This window comes from Heliangelus exortis, chromosome 14 (genome assembly GCF_036169615.1).
Source record: "Heliangelus exortis chromosome 14, bHelExo1.hap1, whole genome shotgun sequence".
NCBI lineage: Eukaryota > Metazoa > Chordata > Aves > Apodiformes > Trochilidae > Heliangelus > Heliangelus exortis.
Window position 1 is genome coordinate 11,561,171 of NC_092435.1, and position 20,756 is coordinate 11,581,926.

General features: G+C 45.9%; 1 protein-coding gene and 1 long non-coding RNA gene across 2 annotated transcripts; both read left to right on the plus strand.

The window, feature by feature from the left end:
• Positions 1 to 1,314: 1,314 nt before the first annotated feature.
• ITM2A (integral membrane protein 2A) lies at positions 1,315 to 11,928 on the plus strand. The gene is made up of 6 exons (XM_071757355.1): positions 1,315 to 1,484; positions 5,358 to 5,489; positions 5,709 to 5,897; positions 7,181 to 7,291; positions 8,404 to 8,554; positions 10,828 to 11,928. Exons 1-6 carry the CDS (start codon positions 1,401 to 1,403, stop codon positions 10,914 to 10,916), a joined length of 756 nt encoding a protein of 251 aa, XP_071613456.1. The 5' UTR covers positions 1,315 to 1,400; the 3' UTR covers positions 10,917 to 11,928.
• A 104-nt stretch (positions 11,929 to 12,032) lies between these two features.
• Positions 12,033 to 13,748, plus strand: LOC139802472 (uncharacterized). The gene is made up of 2 exons (XR_011728646.1): positions 12,033 to 12,195; positions 13,554 to 13,748. It is a non-coding gene; the product is annotated as an uncharacterized lncRNA (long non-coding RNA).
• The last annotated feature ends 7,008 nt before the right edge of the window (positions 13,749 to 20,756 follow it).

A 20,756-nucleotide genomic window follows, 5' to 3' on the forward strand; every position in this document is an offset into this window, starting at 1 on the left:
ATCAGCCATAAAGGAAACTCACATAATCTCTTTTTCAATCTGTTTTTCAGACTTTGATGAGATTTAACTTATTCCTTACACGCTAAAGTTAGAAAGTATGAAAACTAATTTTTTGCTGGTTTCTTGGTAAAATGAGGTAAAAGTTTTTTCTGTTACTAGACAAAGTCAGCTTAAACAGACAGAAAAGACTTTGTTCTTCTCTGACTGTCGTCAAAATTCTTACTAACATGAAAGGGAGCAAAATCAAGCCTATGATCTTGGAAGGAAATAACAGTGGTGGAGCATCTGTAGAGCAACAGGAACATGCTTGGGATGCTGGAATACACGCCACAGTTTGTTTACACTCAGAAGAATTACTTATTGCAATATTTGCATAGTGCTCAGTTCTGTTTAATTACAGCTGTCTGTGAGGAAGAGTTCAATGGGGTAGGCACCAGATTCAAACCAGATTCCTTTCTGGAGCCATAAATTCAAATTCCAGTGAGACCAACCCAGACTTTCATCCATATGAAGGTGAAGATTGTTTCAGACAGTCTCACACATGAGGCCTTTTCTTCTTCTCCCCTTTTAGAGATGTTTAATGAAGGGGGATGCTGTCTGTCAGAGATCCCTCGGGCTGTCTTTCACAGCAGAAGGGAGATAGGTTGGCCAAAAACATCTCCATCCTGGTGCCATACTGAACGTGGCTCCTTCTCCCCAGAGTGAAACAGAGTTTTAAGACTGAGGTAGGATTGTCTGCATGAAGAGTTCTCAGAGCTGCAAAGGAAATTAAATTGTTTGAGGCAGGAGAAACCTGTGAGGGATACGGTCTCCGACCACCACTTCCAGCCCTTCTCTTGCCACCTCATCTCCCCACACTGCCCCCCGAATTCCAGGCTGGTTTTGGGGTGCAAGTCTCTCAAAGCAAGAGTGGAGTCCTGGGGTAGCTCCACATGAAGCCACAGAGCCGCACAGCCCCCAACAGGAGAAAGCTCCCTCAGGAACAAGGCAGCCACAACCTCCCTGTGTGAGGGAACGCCATGGTGGGCTGGCTCCAGCACCCGGGAGCAGTGGCACTCCCCAGATCACACTGCCAGCGGCTCGAAGCACCTGACACCTCAGGCAGGCTGAGACGAAGAAGAAGAAAAGGCGGTTTGGGTTTATCGCACAAGGAGTTTATCGCACATCCCCCCCCCCTCAGCATCACCCCCATCATGGCGCCGGGCGGGGGACGAGCCTTTGTGGCTTGCCCGGACTGCAGGGGGCGCTCTTTCCCGCCCCCTGCCCGAGGGGCGGTGCTCTGGGCGCCCCGCCCCGCTTGCAGCAAGGGAGAGGCGGGGGCGTCTCCTCTCCCCCCCAGACCCCGCCCCCTCAGCCCGAGGCTCCTCAGCGGGGAGGGAGCGGAGCGCAGCGGCAGCGCCATGGTGAAGATCGCCTTCAACTCCCCCTTCGCCCAGAAGGACGAGCCCAAGAAAGAGGCGGCCGAAGCTCTAGTGGCCGATAAGGTGCGGGAAGCGGGGTCTGCCCGCTGCCGGGTGTCGGCGGGCGGAGCGGGGCCGAGGGGCGGCAGCGGTGTGTGTGTGTGAGGGGGGTGCGGGAGGAGGTGGAAGCCGCCGCCATCTTCTCACGGAGGCAGCGGCTCGGGGGAAGGCAGCCCTATTGAACCCCCGATGAGCCCCCGACGAGCACGGTGGCCTCCCCGCCGCTCCCTGGAGCAGCCTGGCAAGGGGGGAGCGGCCGCTCGGGGGCGGGTGGGGGGCCGGGGGCCGAGGAGATTCGCTCCCCTCAGGGCCGCCGCCAAAAGAGGCTGCGGGGCTGAGAGGGCCCGAGCGCTTCAGGCGGCAGCAGCAGCAGTTTTGCGGTTCCCTCCGGGCCCGGGCGGTGCCGAGCTCCGGGTTGGAGTGACACAGCCGGGACAGCTTCGGGCCCGCACGCCGGGGGCAGGCCCGGGTGTTTATCTCTCAGCTGGGCCCCTGCCAGGGCCCTGCTTCCTGACGGGGTTTTTAAACCTTCGTAGCTCGCAGGCTGTTGAGTCCTCCGCCGGGTTTAAGCTCTGAGGAAAGGCGCAGGGAAATCGCCCGTAGCCTCGGCGGCAGCCCGGTCACTACTGCGGGTTTGGGTCTGGTTTGGGCTCGGGCTCATCCTCCCCTCGCTGCTGCTCTGAAGCCTTCGTAGGCAGCGAGCTGGAGAGAGGCGCTGCGGTAAGGTGCCTGGCTGCCTGGTATGTCTAGCTTAAATTAAGAAACCTGCCATAAAGCGTTTTAAATAGAAACCCAGGCAGGGACTCTGTGGTTGGCTTTTCCTTCCTAACGAGTTGCTGCGTCGCTGACTTGAATTGAACTTTCCAAAGCTGTGGGAGAATTTATTTTGAAGGTGTCTTGCTTAGCCGCTGACGTTTTTAGTCAGATGAGGAAGATCAGTGTCTAGGTAAATAAATCAGTAGGTCTAGAGCAGGAGAATAGGATGGTCTGAGCTTATTTGTCATCAGGGAGCGAGAAAGTAAAAAAAAAAAAAAAAAAAAGCAGGCTCGACAATAAAACTTGTGTTTGTAAAAAACAAACAAACAAAAATTGCTGTGGTTTTCTATCGTAGGTTTTTTTTTTTTTTCATCCTTTTTTCTTCTTGTCATCTGTAATCAAGAAAGCAGGTTGCCTTCCAGCCTGCAGAGCCTCTGCAGCACCTGGAGCAGCCTCCCTGTGAAAAAGGAAGGGGTGCAGAGCTGCGGTGCTGCTCAGGGGACTCTTCTGAGCTGTAGAGAGATGTGTGTGTGCACAGTTAATGCGGTAACACTGAATTACTGGGTCAAAAGGAAGGGAGAGAAAGTAGGTAAGCAGTTTAGGTAGAGGAGTACTTTAAGTTTTGAAAAGGTCGTTAGTCTGGCTGGTTTCTGGTAGAACCAACTCATCAGCTCCTCCTGAGGCAGCTTGTCATGCGTGCTTTTACTGGCCCTTTGCTGTGCAGGTTCTGAGCATAAGAGCTCTAATACACCCTTCCACCCTTTCTTCTCACGAGGGCTTCTCAATTTAGAAGAGAAAACACGGGGTGTTTTGTTCTACCTGTCACAATATTTGCCCGTGTCTAGGTGGTTTTTTAACAACTCTTCACTCTGACTTCAGGGCTTAGAGTTGCAGGTAAGCATCAAGTTCACCATTTTACTCCAAGGCAAACTTATTCTAGTGCTCGTTAATGTCGCCTTTTGCAGGAATATTTGTGCGGAGCAAACAAGCTTAATGGCTCATCTTGGCTGAGACAGCACAATAAAAGTCTCCTGGAATATCTGCACAAAACACTTGAGCTTGCAGAATACACTCCCTGCAGATTCTTTGGAGCTGACTGTGTCAACACTGTCTCTTGAGCTAGCTGCAGATGTTAACACAAGTGATTTTTCTTCTTCCCATTTACTTCCCCTTTGCTTTGCTTGTTACTGCATGGCTCAGAACTGCATTTTCTCTGCAGTTTTGGTTTTTTTTTATGGCTTTTTTTTTTTTTTTTTTTTTTATCAGAGGCTTTGTAACCTAACTGGACCGAAGTCTTGGTATTGTGTTCTCTTATCAGCTCTGTCAACTCCTTCATTCAGGCTGCCTACATGGCTTCTGAAATGCTAAATACCTTTGCTTTGTTTGAAATAGGCACAGTGCAAGTGTAGCTAATTACATGTCGACATCATCCAAGCACTGGGGTGCCTGTGGTGCCAAAACCTGTCTGCTGTGTTCAGATGATAGGCTGGGTGAGTGAGTTAACTGGGAGGTGTAAATGAAGGTGGTAGAATACAAAGAGAACAAAATGAGGTTTGATCTGAAAAGCAGCCTAACTCTGAAAGATGGGTTTCACATCATGGCATATGAATGTGGCATAATCTGACTTGCAACTAGTCTGTTTTTTTGGCAAGTGCTTCACTAGCCAATTGTGGCAGCTTATGTCTTGCTGAACCAACATTTTTCTGTTTGGAGGATGCGAGAGTGGAATGTAGGAGTAGTGACTTTCTCAAAACAGCTTGTTTTTTGTTTCAGGACTTGCATAGCTGATGTGTTTTGACTTTTACACTGCTGCATCTTGCTGAGCATGGAAATACGTGCAGCCTTTGTACTGACACTGTGGGACTGTTGTGGTGCAGGTCACTTAAATATCTTGTGCTCCACAGGAGTGCAAACAGTGGGACCCAAGTAAAGAAAACCCATGGAAGTTGCTGTGCTAAACCTAGCTACTGACTCTAGAAATAACACGAAGAAAAAGGTCTTTTGCTGTGAAATCCAACTTTGCTTCCTGCCAGTACAAAGAGCATATCTTGAAAGCGACCTGCTAAATACCCGAGTCATGAACCATTAAAGGGATATACTTGACCAAATATATAATCTAAACCCGAGACCACTGTGTTTGCCCAAGGGGAATCTGTCTTCTGATAGTTTAGTATTTGACAGTTCTTTTGCTGTTGTCAGCTCAGCTGGGCTTGTGGGAGCCTTTCACCTGCAAGTCTGGGAGGCACTGAAAGAACTCTTGGTTGTTACAACTTGCCATTCAGACACCACCTCCAATTTTGCAACTGCTGTTCTACAGCTCATCACCACATAATGTGTTGGTGATGATGTTGATAGTTGTTTCCAGGGGATGCCTGTCATCTTCTGTTTGACTGAGTGCTGTGGGGGAGAAAAAACCCCAAATCATTGAACTAAGTTTCAGGCTGCTGTAAACAAAACTTCCCTCAGACTTGGGTGGAAAAAAGAGTATTTTGAAGCTGCAGGGTAGGATGTGCCACAGAGACTTATTTTTGTTTGGTGTAATTTGAAGCTGCTTTTAAGCTGATGAGTGGTTCTGTCATAAGGGAGTCCACTTGTGCATGTTTCAGGTTCTAAAACCTGAATGTTTGACTCAAATGTCAGATGTTCCCTAGCTAAGAGACAAAGTTGCATCCTAGCTTTTTTCTGCTAGTCTAGCTTTGTAAGGAAAAATAATGTTATCTTATTCTACCTGATAGCAAGAGGAGGATAGGAAATAGGCTTCAGGGGAGAGGCCTGAAAACACTGTGTACCTTAAAATGACCTTGCTCTACAAATTTTGCTTTCCTTGTGCCATTCTGTGACTGCAGCACTGTATCTTTTGTTACAGTTGTTTGAATTTCTCACATCTCAAATAGTTTCTGGATAAAGGCTTTTCTAGGAAGTATTCTCTGAGAAAATACCCTCATTGCTGTTTGAAAACTGTTCTTCATATGGTGCAGTAATATCTCATGTGGGTTTTCTTATTATATGATGCCTGACTTACAATTCTCACTGCACACAGAGGAAATAGAAGATGAGAGGTCAAAGTGAAGCAGCAGATAATGGATTACTTTTAAATTTAAGTGGCTACACTTTCAAATACTCATTCCTCTTTATTTAAAGGATCCAGAAGTTGCCACACATAGAGCTGAAAACTCCTCTGGAAGATGTCTCTTGACTCTGCTGGGGCTGGCCTTCATCTTGGCAGGAGTTGTTGTCGGTGGAGCCTGCATCTACAAGTACTTCATGCCCAAGGTAATGTGAAAGCTATTTTTTCTTTAAGCATCATAAAAAAAAAAAAAAAGTACTTCTAAATGGATTACTGCTATGATAGAAAACCTTCAATAACTGGGACGTGAAGGCTGCTGCGTGCATTATGAAAAGCTCTGGGTTAGAGCCCCGTGCTTTGTGTTAGAAACACAGTTTTCAAGCAATATTTCCTGGGAAGATAAGTGCCTTGCTCTTCCTTTCCAGCACAAGGTCTACCGTGGTGAAATGTGTTACTTTGAAAACGAGAACCGTGATCGTGCAGTGGAACCCTACTTCCTCCCCATTGCTGAAGAAGCTGACATCAGAGAGGATGACAACATTGCCATCATTGATGTCCCTGTCCCCAAGTTCTCAGACAGTGACCCAGCAGCCATCGTTCATGACTTCGACAGGGTGAGTGGGTGTGAAGGGGGAAGAAGAGGCCTTGGTGCTCTTGGGGAAAGTGTGGAGCCAGTGGTAACTCAAACAGCTCCATGGGTTGGGTCTAAGTGTGGGGAATCTGATCCTTTTAACTCTTAGACTTCTGCAAGGGAGCAGTGCTGCAGGACTGTTAGAGGAGCTCAGACCCACAGACTGAACTGTGTGGTTTCTCAGGGCTGTGCAGCTTTAAGTACTGTTGCCCATAGGATGTCTGGAAGTTACACCTGGTTTTTGGTCAAGAATTCAACGTGAATGAAATTGAGGGTAGGAGAATATGGGAAATGTGAATTAAGAAATGGGAAAACGGGTTTTTTGCATGATTGTGATTTCTACCAGACTATGATACAGCAAAATGTAGAATTCCAGACAACTATGGGCTTCTCCTTGGTTAAGTGGATTGGAAAAAAGCACTTAAAAGTAGCTGGAACCTAGAAGCTGAAAATGCTGTGCTAGTTCCATACAGTTTCTGTAATGCAAAGATGAGCGGGTGGTTTTCATTTGACTTTGTTATTAAAGTTGCATCGATAGTGTTTCCAGTTCTCCTTAGTCAGCTGTAAAAGCACTCTGGGGTTGTTTGTGCAGCATACCTTGGCCCTGCAGATAGAATCCCAGCAAAGACATCGAGCTCTGTGCCTGCTGCCTCTACCAGTAGTGTAGAGAGGAGGCCTTGCTACCTGTGATCACAGGATTTGCAGCTTTTATCTGTGTTGTCTTGACAGAATCTTGGCTATAGCTTAAAGGATTCAGGCAACTTAAGAGGCTCAGTTGATTCTGGCCAAGTGCTGTGCAGAGTCATAATAAAAGAAGTAGACTGCTGATAATTTTAGTCTCGGCAGTCCTTGCACTCAGCAGTAACACTGGTGTGATTTTCTGGAGACTGATACTTTTTCTGAGGGAATGATTGCTTTTCAGCACTTGGATGCCTTTTGTTTGCACTGGGCTTAATTGCACTTCTTCAGTTATGAGAGCATGCTCCCAAGTGTTTGCTCTGTATTTATACAAACTGAACTTGTTTAAAATTATGATAAAAACCAATTGTGCACAGAAATGAGAGGTGACTCTCGAAGTCCTGTTGTAAACCCTAGGTGGAACCACTTTGTTTGCAAAACTGGTAATAGCCAAGTTCCTGTGCTAAATGGCTCCTGACTCCTCAGTGTGTTCTCCAGCTTTTTGAGCTTCCTTCTTAGTCCTTGTAGACCCGTGTTGTAATAATCAGAGGCCACACTTAATGCATCAAAAACCTGTTTTCAAAACAGCTTTTGACAGCCTATCTTGACTTGCAACTGGACAACTGCTACGTGATCCCCCTGAACACATCCATCGTGATGCCACCAAGAAACCTGATGGATCTCTTTGCCAAGCTGGCGGTAGGTGGAAACTTTGCTGTTTGGTTGTGCTGCCAGGAGCACTCTGATACAAATGCTGGGTGTTTCTGACAGGCTCTTGCTAGAACAGTCCTCTTGCCATCAAAGTCCATAATCCCTCCAGCTCAGTCCCTGTGCTGAAGTTAAGGCCAGCTGTCAGTGTATGTTATGTTGAGCAGATTCATGCTTAATGCTCTTATTAATACCTAGCTTTATGAAAGCTGAAAGCAACTAGCAAATAATGTTAAATTTAGCTTTTGTAAAGGAATTTGATAAAGCTCCAAATATCAGTAAAAGCCTAAACCTGAAAGTAACTGCCAGAAAGCTTGCTTGCCCCGTGAGAGTTTTGATTAAAAGAAAAATGCAAACTTGTTCTTCTGTTGGCATTGTAGTCATGAGCTCACCACAAGCACTTTGTCTCTTCAGTGACTAAACCTGGTGCATTTTCCCAAGAAGAATTATGTGTCAAATTGATGGAGCTTGCTGCCACTTTCAAATTAAGGGCAATACTGAGCTATCATGTGTCAAATGGACCTGTCAGAAAAAGTCATTGACTCCTCCACACCTAGTGCTAGAGGCCACCTCATCTAGCTCACCTTGATGAATTTTCTTTAGCTTCATGAAGAAAAACTTTAAATGTGTCTTCTTGCCCTCATTTTCAGGCATTGGTCGGGAGGGCTGGGAATTTGTTTCTTTGGTGCTGTAATTTTGTGGTGAAGATGTAACTTTTGTAGGTCATGCTGCTAGCATTTTGGGTTTTTTTATATTAGAAATACATTGTCTCAAACATGGAAACTTTTGTAATAATTTTTCTCCTCTTTTAACTTTCTGTTGCACACAAATAAACTTGAACAGGTTCTGTTTGTTTGTTTCATGTGAGGCCAACAGTGCTAAGGTTAACTTTGTTTGGATGTGACTGCAACTGTTCGAAACAGCCTTTGTCAGCTTTTAACTTCTCTGGTATGCAGCTGTTCAAGTCTGGCATATTTTAGTATTAAAAAGAAGGAAAGCTGAAATGTAGGGCTTGAAACCCTTCCAAAGCAAAGAGTGAAAAATACAGTGATGCTTGTCCAGTGTTAGCAGAATTCAATATCTCAGAGTTTTTTCTCTTTTAGACTGGCTCTTACTTGCCTCAGACCTACCTAGTCCGTGAAGAAATGGTGGTTACTGAGGAGATAGATAATGTCTCTGATTTGGGTATCTTCATCTACCAACTCTGTGTTGGAAAAGAGACTTTCAGACTTCAGCGCAGAGACCAGATATCAGGTAAGTTCATTTCAGTAACAAATCTGTTCCTTGAGCAGGGAAAGCATAAATACTTAAACCTTTGGAGTTTTTAGGCTTGGAAATCTGAGTTCTCAGCATGAGCTGAGACTGCTCCTAGAACTGGTAGGTACTTTCCCCTCCTTTCAAGTAGATATCTAAAGTTTAATTTGAAAACAGAGAGTTTCAGTTCTGGAATTTGGCAGCATGCCCAAACCAGATTTGAACTTAAGGGTATTTCTGTTCCATCTTTTGGTTGAAGTTGTAAGTCAGTTTGGCCCCAAAATTCCCTAATAGAGACTCTGTAAGTGCAGTTTAGTCTGTCACTGTCCTGTCTGAAACTGCATTACAGGAGCACCAAGTAAAAGAATTATCTTCTGGTTTACTTGCTATGAAAAACAAAAAAATAAAAAAATTGAACAGCTTACTCTGGACAGCCCAAACTTCCTCCGTAAAAGGGGAAGAACATGTCATAGGAACTTCTGAGCTCTGTTTCTTTATGGCTTGTTTCCTCTCACCACCCCACTGCTGTTCTGTGAACAGGATTGAATTGGAGGGTCAGTGGTTTGACATACTGGAAGGAGGCCTGGGGTACAGGAACCTGACACCAGGGAACTACCCAGGGAACTAATCCTTGGAGCCTTTCAGAATGCAAATGTTTGGTTTGTCAGAACTCTCTGCTCTGGTTTTCCTGCCAAGCTCTTGGGCAGGAGTTTCCTCAGCCCAGTTGCAGCTTGCAGCATCAGGAGCCACATCTGCTGCTACGAGATGGAAGGTGTGGGAGCATAAAAGTGATGCTGTAGGACTGACAGTGCAGAACACGTGAAGGAACAGTAAATGTTGCCTTTGTGGGAGGAAGAGGAGTGTGTCTCTTAGCTGTTGGGAAGAAGCTTTTGTGAACAAGTCTAAGCTGACTGCTGCTGTGACTGAAAAACTGCAGTCTACAGGCAGTACTGCCAAGAGTGTTTATGATGTTTCCTTAAATCATCTTCCTGCAGCACACTGGTGACATCTTTGCTGCACAGTAAAAGACTTGTACAGAATATTTGCATGGAAGGATTCTAGTAAATGAATAATGCCTCTTGGTACAGTTTCTGTTCTGTAACTAACCTTGTTTGCCCTTGGGGGTGGGAAATGTAGATAAATGGAAGACTGCTGCTGAGGAGAAAATTGTTCAGGGACAAGGCTTGTCTTGCCTTCCAGCTCAGATTTCTAGCACGCCTTTTTCTGGTGTGTGTAGGCCACACACATGTAATTAATTAGACAAAAATGGATGAACTCCTGGAGCTTCTGTGGAGAAGTCTTCTCATTTAGCTGGTGCTGCACTGGCTCTCAGGTACTGTAGAGTTCATGGGTTCATCTGTTAGATCAAACTGACCTCCTGTTCTGCAGCAGTTCCTGCAGCTGTAACTGAAAGCATGTGAGGAACAGGCATTAAGATTGAAATGAACTGAAGGGCAGCCTTACCTGTGAAGTGTTTATAACCTAAAGCACTACCCTGCTGGTTTTGGTTTCAGAGCTTGTGCTTCTCACCTTCAATGGGGAGCTCTTCTTGCTCACCTTAACAATTCTCTGCTCGTTAAGCAAGCTATAAATCTTCTCTTGTGCATGTGTATTGAAGCTGCTTTAGTCGAGCAGCTTACCCTTGTTGGCAGGACTGCTGTGTTCTTGTCTGCTGGTAAAAGTTCACAGCTGATGCAGGTAAACTGCACGTGTCAAATCCAGTGCTGGCATGTCCCAAAATAGAGAAAATCCTAATAGTGTTAGGAGAAAACTTCAGTGAGGTCGTCAGCTGAGTGGGACATCCTCACAGGGCTCTCAGCAAGGTGAGAACTGCTTTGCAGAAGCACCCTCAGTGTTAGCACATACTGGGGGATAGGAATGCTGTTATAGAACCAGGGTTTTTTTCCTGCACCCTTTCTTGGTGTTTTGAACCTCAGTCTGCTTTGCTTTGCTTTGTTTCTAGGAAAGTCCCTGAGAAACTTTTCCATAAATGGTCTTAGTGTTGTCTGCTCTGTCACTAAAATGATGGTGGGGACACTAGGAAAAAGTGCATGCTTGTTTTGTCTGTGTTTTGTGTGCCCCCTGGTTTGCTGTTACCATTCTGAAAATGAGGGAGGCTTTCTGGTAGAAAACAAAACTGAGATCATGCACTGGTGACAATCTGTGGAGAGACTTAAGAAGCACTGGATCTTGCTGGTCTCTGTGATTATGTTGTAAATTCTTGCTGGGGGTTCTACAGCTCTACTTAGGCTCTCACCTTCTCTCATCCCCAGGTCTGCAGAAGCGTTCAGTGGAGAACTGTCACTCCATCAGACACTTTGAAAACTCTTTCGTTGTTGAAACAAAGATCTGTCAGCAGTGAGAGGTGTTGGATGGGAGGTGATTGATTGGGTCACACCTTCAGTGAGAAGTCTGAGCATTAGACGTCGACTTCTTAAATTAAAATGTGCAGTGATAATCAAAAGCCTTATGCATTTTCTGTGTATTGCTTGTTTCAAAAGACAGTTACCATTTCAGCTTTCTTTGATCCTTGGTATAACTTTTTAGTTGTCTCATGTAAAACTTATATTTGAGTAAGGTTTTTTTTTTTTAGAAGGTTAATATCAGTTTCTTTGTCAAATGTGTTTGATTTAGTGTAATCTGGGAATGGCAGAAAAATATATATATATATAAAAAAATGTTAACCAATTCCTTGGCTGGAACCCATTCTCTTCACCTTAACTTTCACAGAATGATTACTATTAATAATCTGTGGTTTGCACATCTTGTGTAGTTCTGTAGAATAGCTCTGCACTCCTTATCCTGGCTAAACCTCCCCAATGGGTATCACTAAAGGTTTATTTTAACTACCATGTGTGAAGCATGTAAAATCCAAGCTCAGTGATGACAAACCTCTAACACTACCCTCCTTCATTTTGTGCAATTACTGTATTGAATTCGTATGTATATTTGGAACCTTCCCCGAGCTTATGTTTAATTCTTCTACCTTGGTTTTGTGGTGTTTAGTTGTTAGATTCAGATAGAGTTGCTCTTAAAGCTTGTCAGTATTTTTGGTTATGAGTTGGTTTATCCTGTAACTTCCTATTTCAAGAATATGTTCTGGTAGAGCTCACTTGTGAATGTGACTGTAGTCGTAAACTTAAAACTACTCAGCTTATCCAAACTTTTTAGATCAACTTTTTATGAGCAAGTAGTGTTACTGCTGCAGTCAGAGCATTGGTCTTTTTTTTTAATTTTTTTAATTTTTTTTTTGAAAGCTGCAGTATAAAGATAATGAAGAGTTAGTGTCCTGCAGTTGATGGACTTGAGAGTTTTATTAAGGGACTTTATATTGGCATAAATTCTGCAACCCTATAATAAATGTTTCTCTAAAACTTTGGTGTTTGTGTGACTTCATGGCACTCGGAGGCAAGATCACAGTGTGCTGGGATGCATCCTGGGGGTGGGGCAGTGATGGTTGTGGGCATGGCAGTGCTTTTCCCTCTTACCCTCAACTTTTTTTCAGCTTGTGAAGATGAATTTCCTTTTCCTGCTGCTGTGGAAACGCTTTGTGATCAGAATCAAACGTGGGGAGCAGAGAGAAGAAGAGACGTGGCTGCAGAGGATCCCTCAGCAGGCAGCTCTTGGTGATGTTCAGTGCTGTAGGTGAAGCCACGAAGCAGAGTTAGTGTGGGCAGGAGCTGTCAGTTGTCATGTGGGAAAGGAAGGATTCATCCTGTAATTCATCTGATTGAATATTGGTGGGGATGAGGCTGGGAATTAGAGGCATTCTTGTCATCGTGTACTTACGAGGAGTCTTTTTAGCATATAATACACCAGGATCAGCAGAGAGCTGATCAGCAGCTTATCCTGACACCTCTCAGCACTCACCCAGGTGCTTTGCTGTGCTTTAAGCTCCCAGCTGTGAAAGATTTTTGAGAGCTGAAGTGTGTCTTGGACCCTTCTGCTTTCCTGGGAAGTAACTTAGATTATACAACTGGAAGTAAACTAGTAAATAGGATGTCTGCACTAAGGCCTAGGAAGTGAGAAGCGACTCCAGGAGTAGCTGCTCTCAGTCATTGATGAAACTGCAGAGGTAAGGAGTGAAGCACAGCTCCTGGGCAGCAGGGACTTCTGCTGCCTTGGTTTGGAAGCTGGTGCAGCTCTTCAGCTGAGGTGTGCAGTGATGCAGTGCAGAGGACATGCCCCCAAACTAGAGCTTTGGTGTGCTTGGCTCTAAAATAGTGTAGGAGAGTATTCCATTAGGTACTGTACTTTCCTGAAATGGAGTGCTGTGGGAAGCTCTAATTATTGTCACTGGGAGTCAGGTGTGCTGGACTGGAACAAGTGTGAGTTGCTGGGGGAAGTAGCTGCACTGAGAAGGTTCTGCTCCAGACTTGCTGTGTCCTTGGGCAAGTTACTGGTGAGGGAATTTTCTCCTCCTCCAAACTGAGGATAACGAGGATGGGTTGGCTGTCTGGTTTGTTTCAGTAGTCTTGAGTGGAAGGGTTTAGAAATGTGTTGGTTTCGGGGAGCAAGAAGTGTCTGAGGTTTGGTTGTTGGAAACAAGAGCTGGGAATTTTCTCCAGCTCTGAGCCACTGTGTGCTGGATGCCTCTCCCTGGGCAAACCCTTCACTTCCTGCCTACCTTAAGAAATGTATGGAACAGGAATGGCAGCCCTGCTTCCAGATGAGCTGGAACTGTTGTTTTGTTGGTGTTGTTTTTTTTTTTACCTTTGGTAAAGATTTTAAAAGAAATGAAGTCAGTGCCTTAAGACCTTATTAGATGTTCTGGGCACTAAGCCAGCGTACTCAGAGGAACAGATTGTTCTTACCTGCTTAGTGCTCTGGGGTTGAGGAAGGAGCTGCAGTTTCCTGCAGTGTGCCAGCCTTATTAATTGGCCCTAATCATTCTGTGCTGGGGGCGGGCATTTGGATCAAAGGACTGCAGATTTAAGGTTGTTTCCATGAAAACAGCCAGGATTCCGGAATCTTCTCCCCCTGTCTCCCCCTCTCCCAGTAGCTCCTGTGCTCAGCCGGTCTGTGGGAGGGGACAATCAGGAGCCCTTTGCACCAGTAGATGGCACAAGCAGCACACGCTGGGGCGTGAAGTCTGTGGGACTGATGAAAAGCCGGTGTCTTTATTCTAATGCACAAGCTAGCAGGCGTTTTGCCAAAATTAAACGTCAAAACGGCTTGCTGAAAGCTTCCTCTAGGTGGTGTTTAGTGTCTTTGCTTCATTTTTTTTTTTCTACAGGAAGGAGCATTTTTATAATACAGCTGCATCCTGTGTAAAACCTTATTACATACCAGAGTAAAACTCTGCTTCAAACAGGGGTGTGGTAATTGAAGGGATGACATTACCAAGATGCAAATGCAAACTTATTTACCATAGTAACTTGTGTTTACATGGTTATTTATTGAAGAGGAGTGAGCAGCTTGCACAGGATAATAAGCAGTCTCTATGCACTTGCTTATTGACAAGTTAACTTCACACTAACTCACTGGTTATTTTTCTGCCACAGCATACTGGGATGCAAGTTTTAAATACCATTATGAGTGCTAAACTGACAATCAAGTGCTTTAGATGATCCTTCTTCCAGGCATTACATGTTCAGGCTTTTTCAAGTCTTAATTGAGTCAAAGTGAAAACTCTCAATTAAGAACAAGCTTGAATTTCTTTTTTGGAGGAGATGCTGTTGGCCTTTGCAGGAACCTGAGGGCTTTTTGGCCAAGTGTGAGTGGCAAGATGTGGGCTGGTGGTGGTGGTGTATATGTGACAGATGCTTCCATTGAGTAGGTGCTAGAACATCAACTTTATGAAAACTAATAGGAATTAAACTGTTTTTTGCATATATAAATACCTTGAGATGAAGATCCAGGGGAGAAAAAAATGTGCATGTTGTGGAGTCCTTCGGAAGGCAAAAACCTGGTATGAAATAGAGCTTTAGCACCTCAGCTTTGATAAACTGGCTAAAAGTGAGACATATTCCACAATTAACTCAACTCTTGCCTGTTGCAGCACTTCACTGTGGTGCTCATGGTGGATATGCAGGTGCCTGGAGGATGGAGAGCCTGCTAGGGCTTCAGCAAGGCTGGGCTGATGTCTGGGCACGTCGTTGGTTTTGGGTACTGCAGGGAAAGCTGCCAAAGAGACTGAGTTTTTTGCAAACAATGGCAGAAATATCAGAGCACTGAAATCAGCTCTGAATTGCACTGAGAAAAACTCTGGTTTGCTGTTTTCAAGTCCCCCTCCTGTGTCTGGGATTTGTTCTTCCACAGGGGGGAGGAATTGGGAGCAGCTGCCAGCTTTACCTCTGGGAGGTGGATGCTTTTATTTCTTCTCTGAAGTACTGGGGAAGGCTAGAAAGAAAGAAAAGAGGATGGTGCTTAACTGAAGATGGCTTCCTCCCCCTTAGCCCCATCTCTTTGTCTCATCTCATGTTCTAACATGCCCCAAGCTAAAAACCTAAAGCAGAAGAGGAGTTTTTTAGGGCCAGGTAAGTGGTGTGGAGGCCACCAAGGCTCCCCAGTGGCACTGCTGCCATCCACAGGGCTGAATTCCCATTCTGGGAAAACTGAGCTCAGGGTCAGGCTTGGAAAGATTAAAGCTGCTTTGTGTGTCCTAATTCTGAGCTGTGTGGGGGATGGCTTGGCTGCCAGTGATGGCCCAGAGCCCAAGTCCTAGCACTGATTGAAGCTTTGGGACTGCAACCAAAATAATTATAATGTGTGTGATCACAGTCACGTTATTTCATTACAATTATTTCTTCATTCTCTGTGTATATTTGGGTTATTACCTAGGCAATGGGAATGGGTGTATTTCCTAGCTGGAGCATAATTGAAATCACTCCACCTCCAAAGATGATCTCTTCTAGTCCAACTATTTTGTTTACTTCAGTGTGTTTTCTCCTTTTTGTACTGACACCTCCATTTCCCAGGTTAACAAGTGTGAAAGCTGATTTATCACCTTCAAAGCCATCCTGACTCCTGATGGAGATGTTGTGTGTCTGCTACAGAAGGCCTGAGGTTCTCGTGAGCCCAATTTTAGGGCTTGTTGATGTTTGAAGCTGTTTGGGTTAAACCTGTGGTTCTGGAACCAGGACTCAAACCTCATCCATGGTTGGAGCAGAACCAGGTATATTTCTTCCAGAGGGAGAGCACCAGCATGTGGGATTCACCAGGAATAGATCCACAGAGGGATGAATCTACAGTTTCCACTTGATCAAAAATTCCTTGCTGAGGAGGAGGAGGTGTGTGGGGTTTCCTGGCTCTGGGGGGTGGTGTTCTCAGTGCTGACTTCACTCTCACTTGACAGGAGATCATTCACCTCGGTTTCTCTGCCTCTGGTGGTCACAGCTGCTTTGTCACCTCCTGTTCTCAGCCCCTTCCACTGCTCAGAGAAATCTGGGGGATGCAGAAGCCATCATTTAGGCTGCCCTGCCCCTTCCCAGTGTGAAGCTGGAGGCAGTTTGGGTTTGGCATCCTCATCATGGTGAAAAAAGGACAAAACCAGGCGAGGGAAAATCAGACAGAAACGTTGGTGCTTCCGTGGTTGTGGGCTGAGCTGGAGCTGCTGGCTCTTCAGTTTGTGGTCTGCAAAGCAATGAAAGCTTTGCTGCTTATGTGCTCCATCTGTGCTGCTGTATAAGCCACCACTTTCCTTGATGTCTGAGGTCCTTCTGCTCTCATCAAAGCCTCTGTGGTGCTGCTCTTGGCCATTCTCTGACCACCACTGAATGGGTGGGTGCCTGGGTGGCTGAGGAGCAGGAGCAGTGCTCCAAAAACACTGTCACTGCCTGCCTGAAATCCTTCCCTGGGGAAAAGGTTTGCTGGGGTGGAGGCAGCTTGGAAGTAGACGTGCATGGAGGGGTTGAGGAAAGGTTGCACCTAGAATTGCTGACTGCTGGGGTATTTCTGAGGCCCTGTTTTCACCCTGGATTAAGACCCTTGATTTTCAGTAGGGAAATGACTCAGTAAATAGGGGGGAAACGAGGTCTCTGGCTGAGAGCCTTGAGTGTAGGAGAAAGAAATGAGCTCCAGATCTCAAAACCTTGTATTTCATCTATAAATATACTTGCAGATATTCAAGCTATGTGCATTTAGCTTTTCATAGCCTCTCAGTATCTGTTGTTTCTTAATGGAGCCAATGGTTTCCCTCACCAAAACTCTTTTGCTCTCTCAGCATCATTTGATTTTCTTTTCTTTTTTTTTTTTTAATTTACAGTTTTTTAAAAAGCAGCCAAACAAAAGCTACTTGCCAAAAAAACCCAGTGCTACAAAAGAAAGATGGGTTCTGTCTACAACAGAACAGGGAGATTCTGGGGAGTTAGAGCTGGTGCTGTGTTGTGGGTTTCCTGTCTCCTTCTACAGAAAGACATCACTGGTGGCTGCTGTAGAAGATCCCACTGAAGGAGGAAGCAGCTAAAGAGCTTTTGAGCTAAATGCCACCAGGATTTGAGATCTCATGGGAACCATTTGGGATTGCTCAGGCAAATGAACCCAGAAGGAGAAACTTTGGGTGCAGGCACTTGCAGGAGCTGTTGTGCTGCTGCTGTCTCTGGGCAGCAAAGGAAGGGAACTTGAGCAGACTAGCATCAAAATTAAAATCTTGATGATTGTTTGTACCTCAAGCACTTGCTGCCACCTGCCACATCCAAGAGGTTTCATTTTTCCTCTCCATTTAACTCCATGCTGACACCCTGTGTGTGCCCAGCAGTGTGTTGCTGCTCTGGGATTTATAGGCTGTTAACCATCAAGAACAGGCTGGGATGTGGGGGTTGGTGGTTCACTTAAATAAGAAACCTCTCATTAAACCAGAAACTCCAAACTCTCTGAGTTGTAGCTTCTGGTTTAGGTCTCCTGGGAAGCTCTCTGACCACGAGGAGATACCATTGCTTTAAATATCAATTAGGTCATAGTGGAGTTTGTGCAAGATAATGACACTGAATCACAAGACTGATAAACAGGCTGACAGCAGAATGGGGAAACGAGTCGGCCAAGAGGAGTTTAGGTGGGTTAAAAACTTGAAAATAGAGTTTTTCCTCTGGGAGTCCTGGGAGGACAAGCTGGCTGGGGAAGTGCTTGGAGCTGATGTTGTGGTTGGTGAAAGCCATGACCATCACTTAGCTGGAGACCCACCAAGATATTCACTTCTTACATCACTGGGAAGAGGGGTAGGCAGATGAGTGAAGGGATGTATCCATTCTCATAATTCTTTGTGACATTCAGTGATGTCTTTCTGGTTCACCCTACCTTTGTTTGTTGTTCTGGGTTTTCAGTTTTTTCTCCTGAATTCTAGGTTTAGGGGGAAGAAAAGCAGGGATGGAAGGGAACTTGAGCAGACTGGCATCAAAATTAAAATCTTGATGATTGTTTGTACCTCAACCACTTGCTGCCACCTGAAGCCTCCAAGAGGTTTCATTTTTCCTCTCCATTTAACTCCATGCTGACACCCTGTCTATGCCCAGGCAGAGGACTGGCTCTGACTGGGATAAGGACTTGATTTTGGGTCTTACTTATGCTAAAAGAGGCTCTGGGCCCACCTGAGGATGTTGGCAGACTGGCTTGCTTAGAGGTAGCTGCTGCTCAGTCAGCACCCCCACAAAGACAGGATGGAGATTCCTTAAAGTAGAGCTCCAGCTGCCACCAAAAAACCCCTCACCCAGACCCTCCCAGCACTGGGGGTGTTTGTGGAGTCTGTCCTGTGCTGGTTTGATGTCAGGTACAGAAATAGAGCTGGAAGCAGGAACGAGCACCCAGCTCTTCCCCTGTCAGGAGGCACTGAGCACCAAAACTCCTGTTTGTCTCTGTTCCTGTAGCCAGGACCAGCTCACCAAGCTGTGAGCTTCTTGTTCTCTCCCACTGCTCTGATGGAGGAGCAGAGGCTGTCCTCATACCAGAGAAGGGCATTTTCCTAGAGCAGCAAACATTACAGAAACACTGGAGGGAAGAAATCATGGCAAAGGCAGAGATCCCTCTACCTCTGACTGCTCATTTCACCTGGAAGGTTGTGTTGTCACCCCAAGTTTTCCAAATCCTCTCCTTTACTGGTCCCAACAAACCCTTTACAGCAGTGAGCTGTGGTACCAAAGCAGCTGTTGCAGATATGTTCTGGTTTTTTATTACTGTTTTTTTATTTGTGGCTTTAAGTAAGTGGATCTCTTTTCAAATTCAGGACTTTTGGGGCACTAATGTATGTCATAGTGATCATATTTACACAGAGCTCATCTTATCAGCCCAAATGCTGGAGCTCCTTTGCCCTGACTTAACTGGCAATATGACCAGATAGCTCCAGCTTATCTGCTCTCTTTTTCTCAGGGTATTTATCAAACCATCTCTGTCAAAATTTTATCTTTGTCTTGTTTTTTGTACTGAATGGGGTTGACTTGTATCTAGGTCAGTAGCTGTGGATTTTCTTGTAGGTGTTGAGGTCTGAGTGGTGTCCAGCAGCACTGTGCCTGATGCTCTGGGGGCCTCTGTGGCCAGCAAGCTGGTTTTGTGATGCTGGGGACACTGCTAATTTGTAGGCTTTGCCAGCAATGTGAAAATGAAGTAAACTGTCTAATAAAAAGTGTCAGAGTTTGCTGCTGGTGCAGCCTTAACCAGAGCAGGAAAATCTACCACCAGCTACAGAGAAATGGGGAGTCTGCTCAGGGTGTTGAGCAACCAGGTGACAGAATAGCAAATAAAATCTAGTGCTGCTAACAGAAAAGGTGTTTATGGGAGAAGAAACCCTCTGCTTAGGTAAGAGGAGTTGCAAATCAGCTTTTCCCATGAAAAAAGGAGAAATCTTGAGTTGTAGGGGTAGCTCATGGGAAGAGGCTGGTGACGGCAGGGGGTGTGAAGAGGACATTGGAAATGTCACATCAGGACATGGCTCAGCTCCCACCCAGGAGGTGGCTGAGGGTGCTGAGCATGGGCCAGACCTCACCCCTGCCAAGGCAGGAGGTGTGCAGGGGAGGTGAAAAGGGAACCGTCACTGGAGGTGCAAGAGGAAGGGGGACAGACAGCTCAAAGCTGAGACATTTCTGAGCAATGTACATGCAAATAAAATAGGGAATTCGTTGCCACCAAGCTCAGGGGTTTGGTGGGTTTAGGTGAACATTCATCAAGCAGGTTGGAAAAAAGCTTTTCATGGCTCTGGAGAAAGATGCTTCCAGTGGAGCTGCAGGAAACCCCACAGCTGAGGCTGTCTGTACTCAGGGAGGGTGTCAGCACACGAGTGGCTTTGGTGGCCCAAAGGCAACCATCTTGGGAAGGTCTGGAGAGGAGAAAGGGAAGAGGGGCAGCTGTGTGCACCCCCAGCAGCTTGGGCTTGCCAGGACAGTTTAAAGTCTCAATATGCAAAAAAAACCCAAAACACCAAAAACCCAAACCTCAGCGAACCCTGTCATGCCTTTTGTGGTGATGAGAGTGACACGGGAAGCTGTGAGGTGGGATGAAATTGTCTGTATCTGTTCCACTTTCCCTGGCACATGGGTTTGGAGGCTGTGAGGAGGTTGGTGGAGATGGGGGGGCTGCAATCTGCAGCCTTTGGAAATCCCCTGAGAACTCTGCTCCCACCCAGAATTCTGTCATCCTCATCCTCCTTGTTCCCTGTACAATAAGGCTTCTCCCAAACATCTCCTGAGACCTTCCCTGCCACAATACCTTTCCTTTTGCCTCAGCACAAATGAAAATTAACTCTGTTTGTGGCAAAAAGGTTAAGCACGAGGTCCACCTGGTGAGGTGGTTGGCAGAAACCTCAGTTTCTCAGCAAGAACCCAACCTCTCGGGGCAGAGCTGCTTCTCCAGAAACCAGAAGGAGGATTTTGTGAGGAATAAAGGGGATGTTTGGTGGGTGAGGGCTCAAGCACAGGCTGGTATAGTGGGACCCATTAGCAGGGTCTGGAAATACACTTTCTGTTGATTTAAGTAACCTCTTGGTTCTCCAGATGTTTCCATGGCAAAGTCAGCCAAGGGCTGGTGAGACCTCTGCCAAGCGAAGCCCCCCCGGCAGCAGAGGAGCTGTGGCAGGGGGAGGGGAGGCAAATCTCTTCTAAATGGGGCTCCTGTGAGCTGCCACCACTATTTCACCAGACTTCCTGTGAGAAGAGGCCGTTGGTGCTCATCTGAAGAAACCCCATTGCCATGGCAACGGGGGAAAAAAGGGCTCCTGCGGCACCCACGGTGTTTTCAAGGTGGGGAAAACTTCAGCTTCTTGAGGTTTTGCTCATTGAAC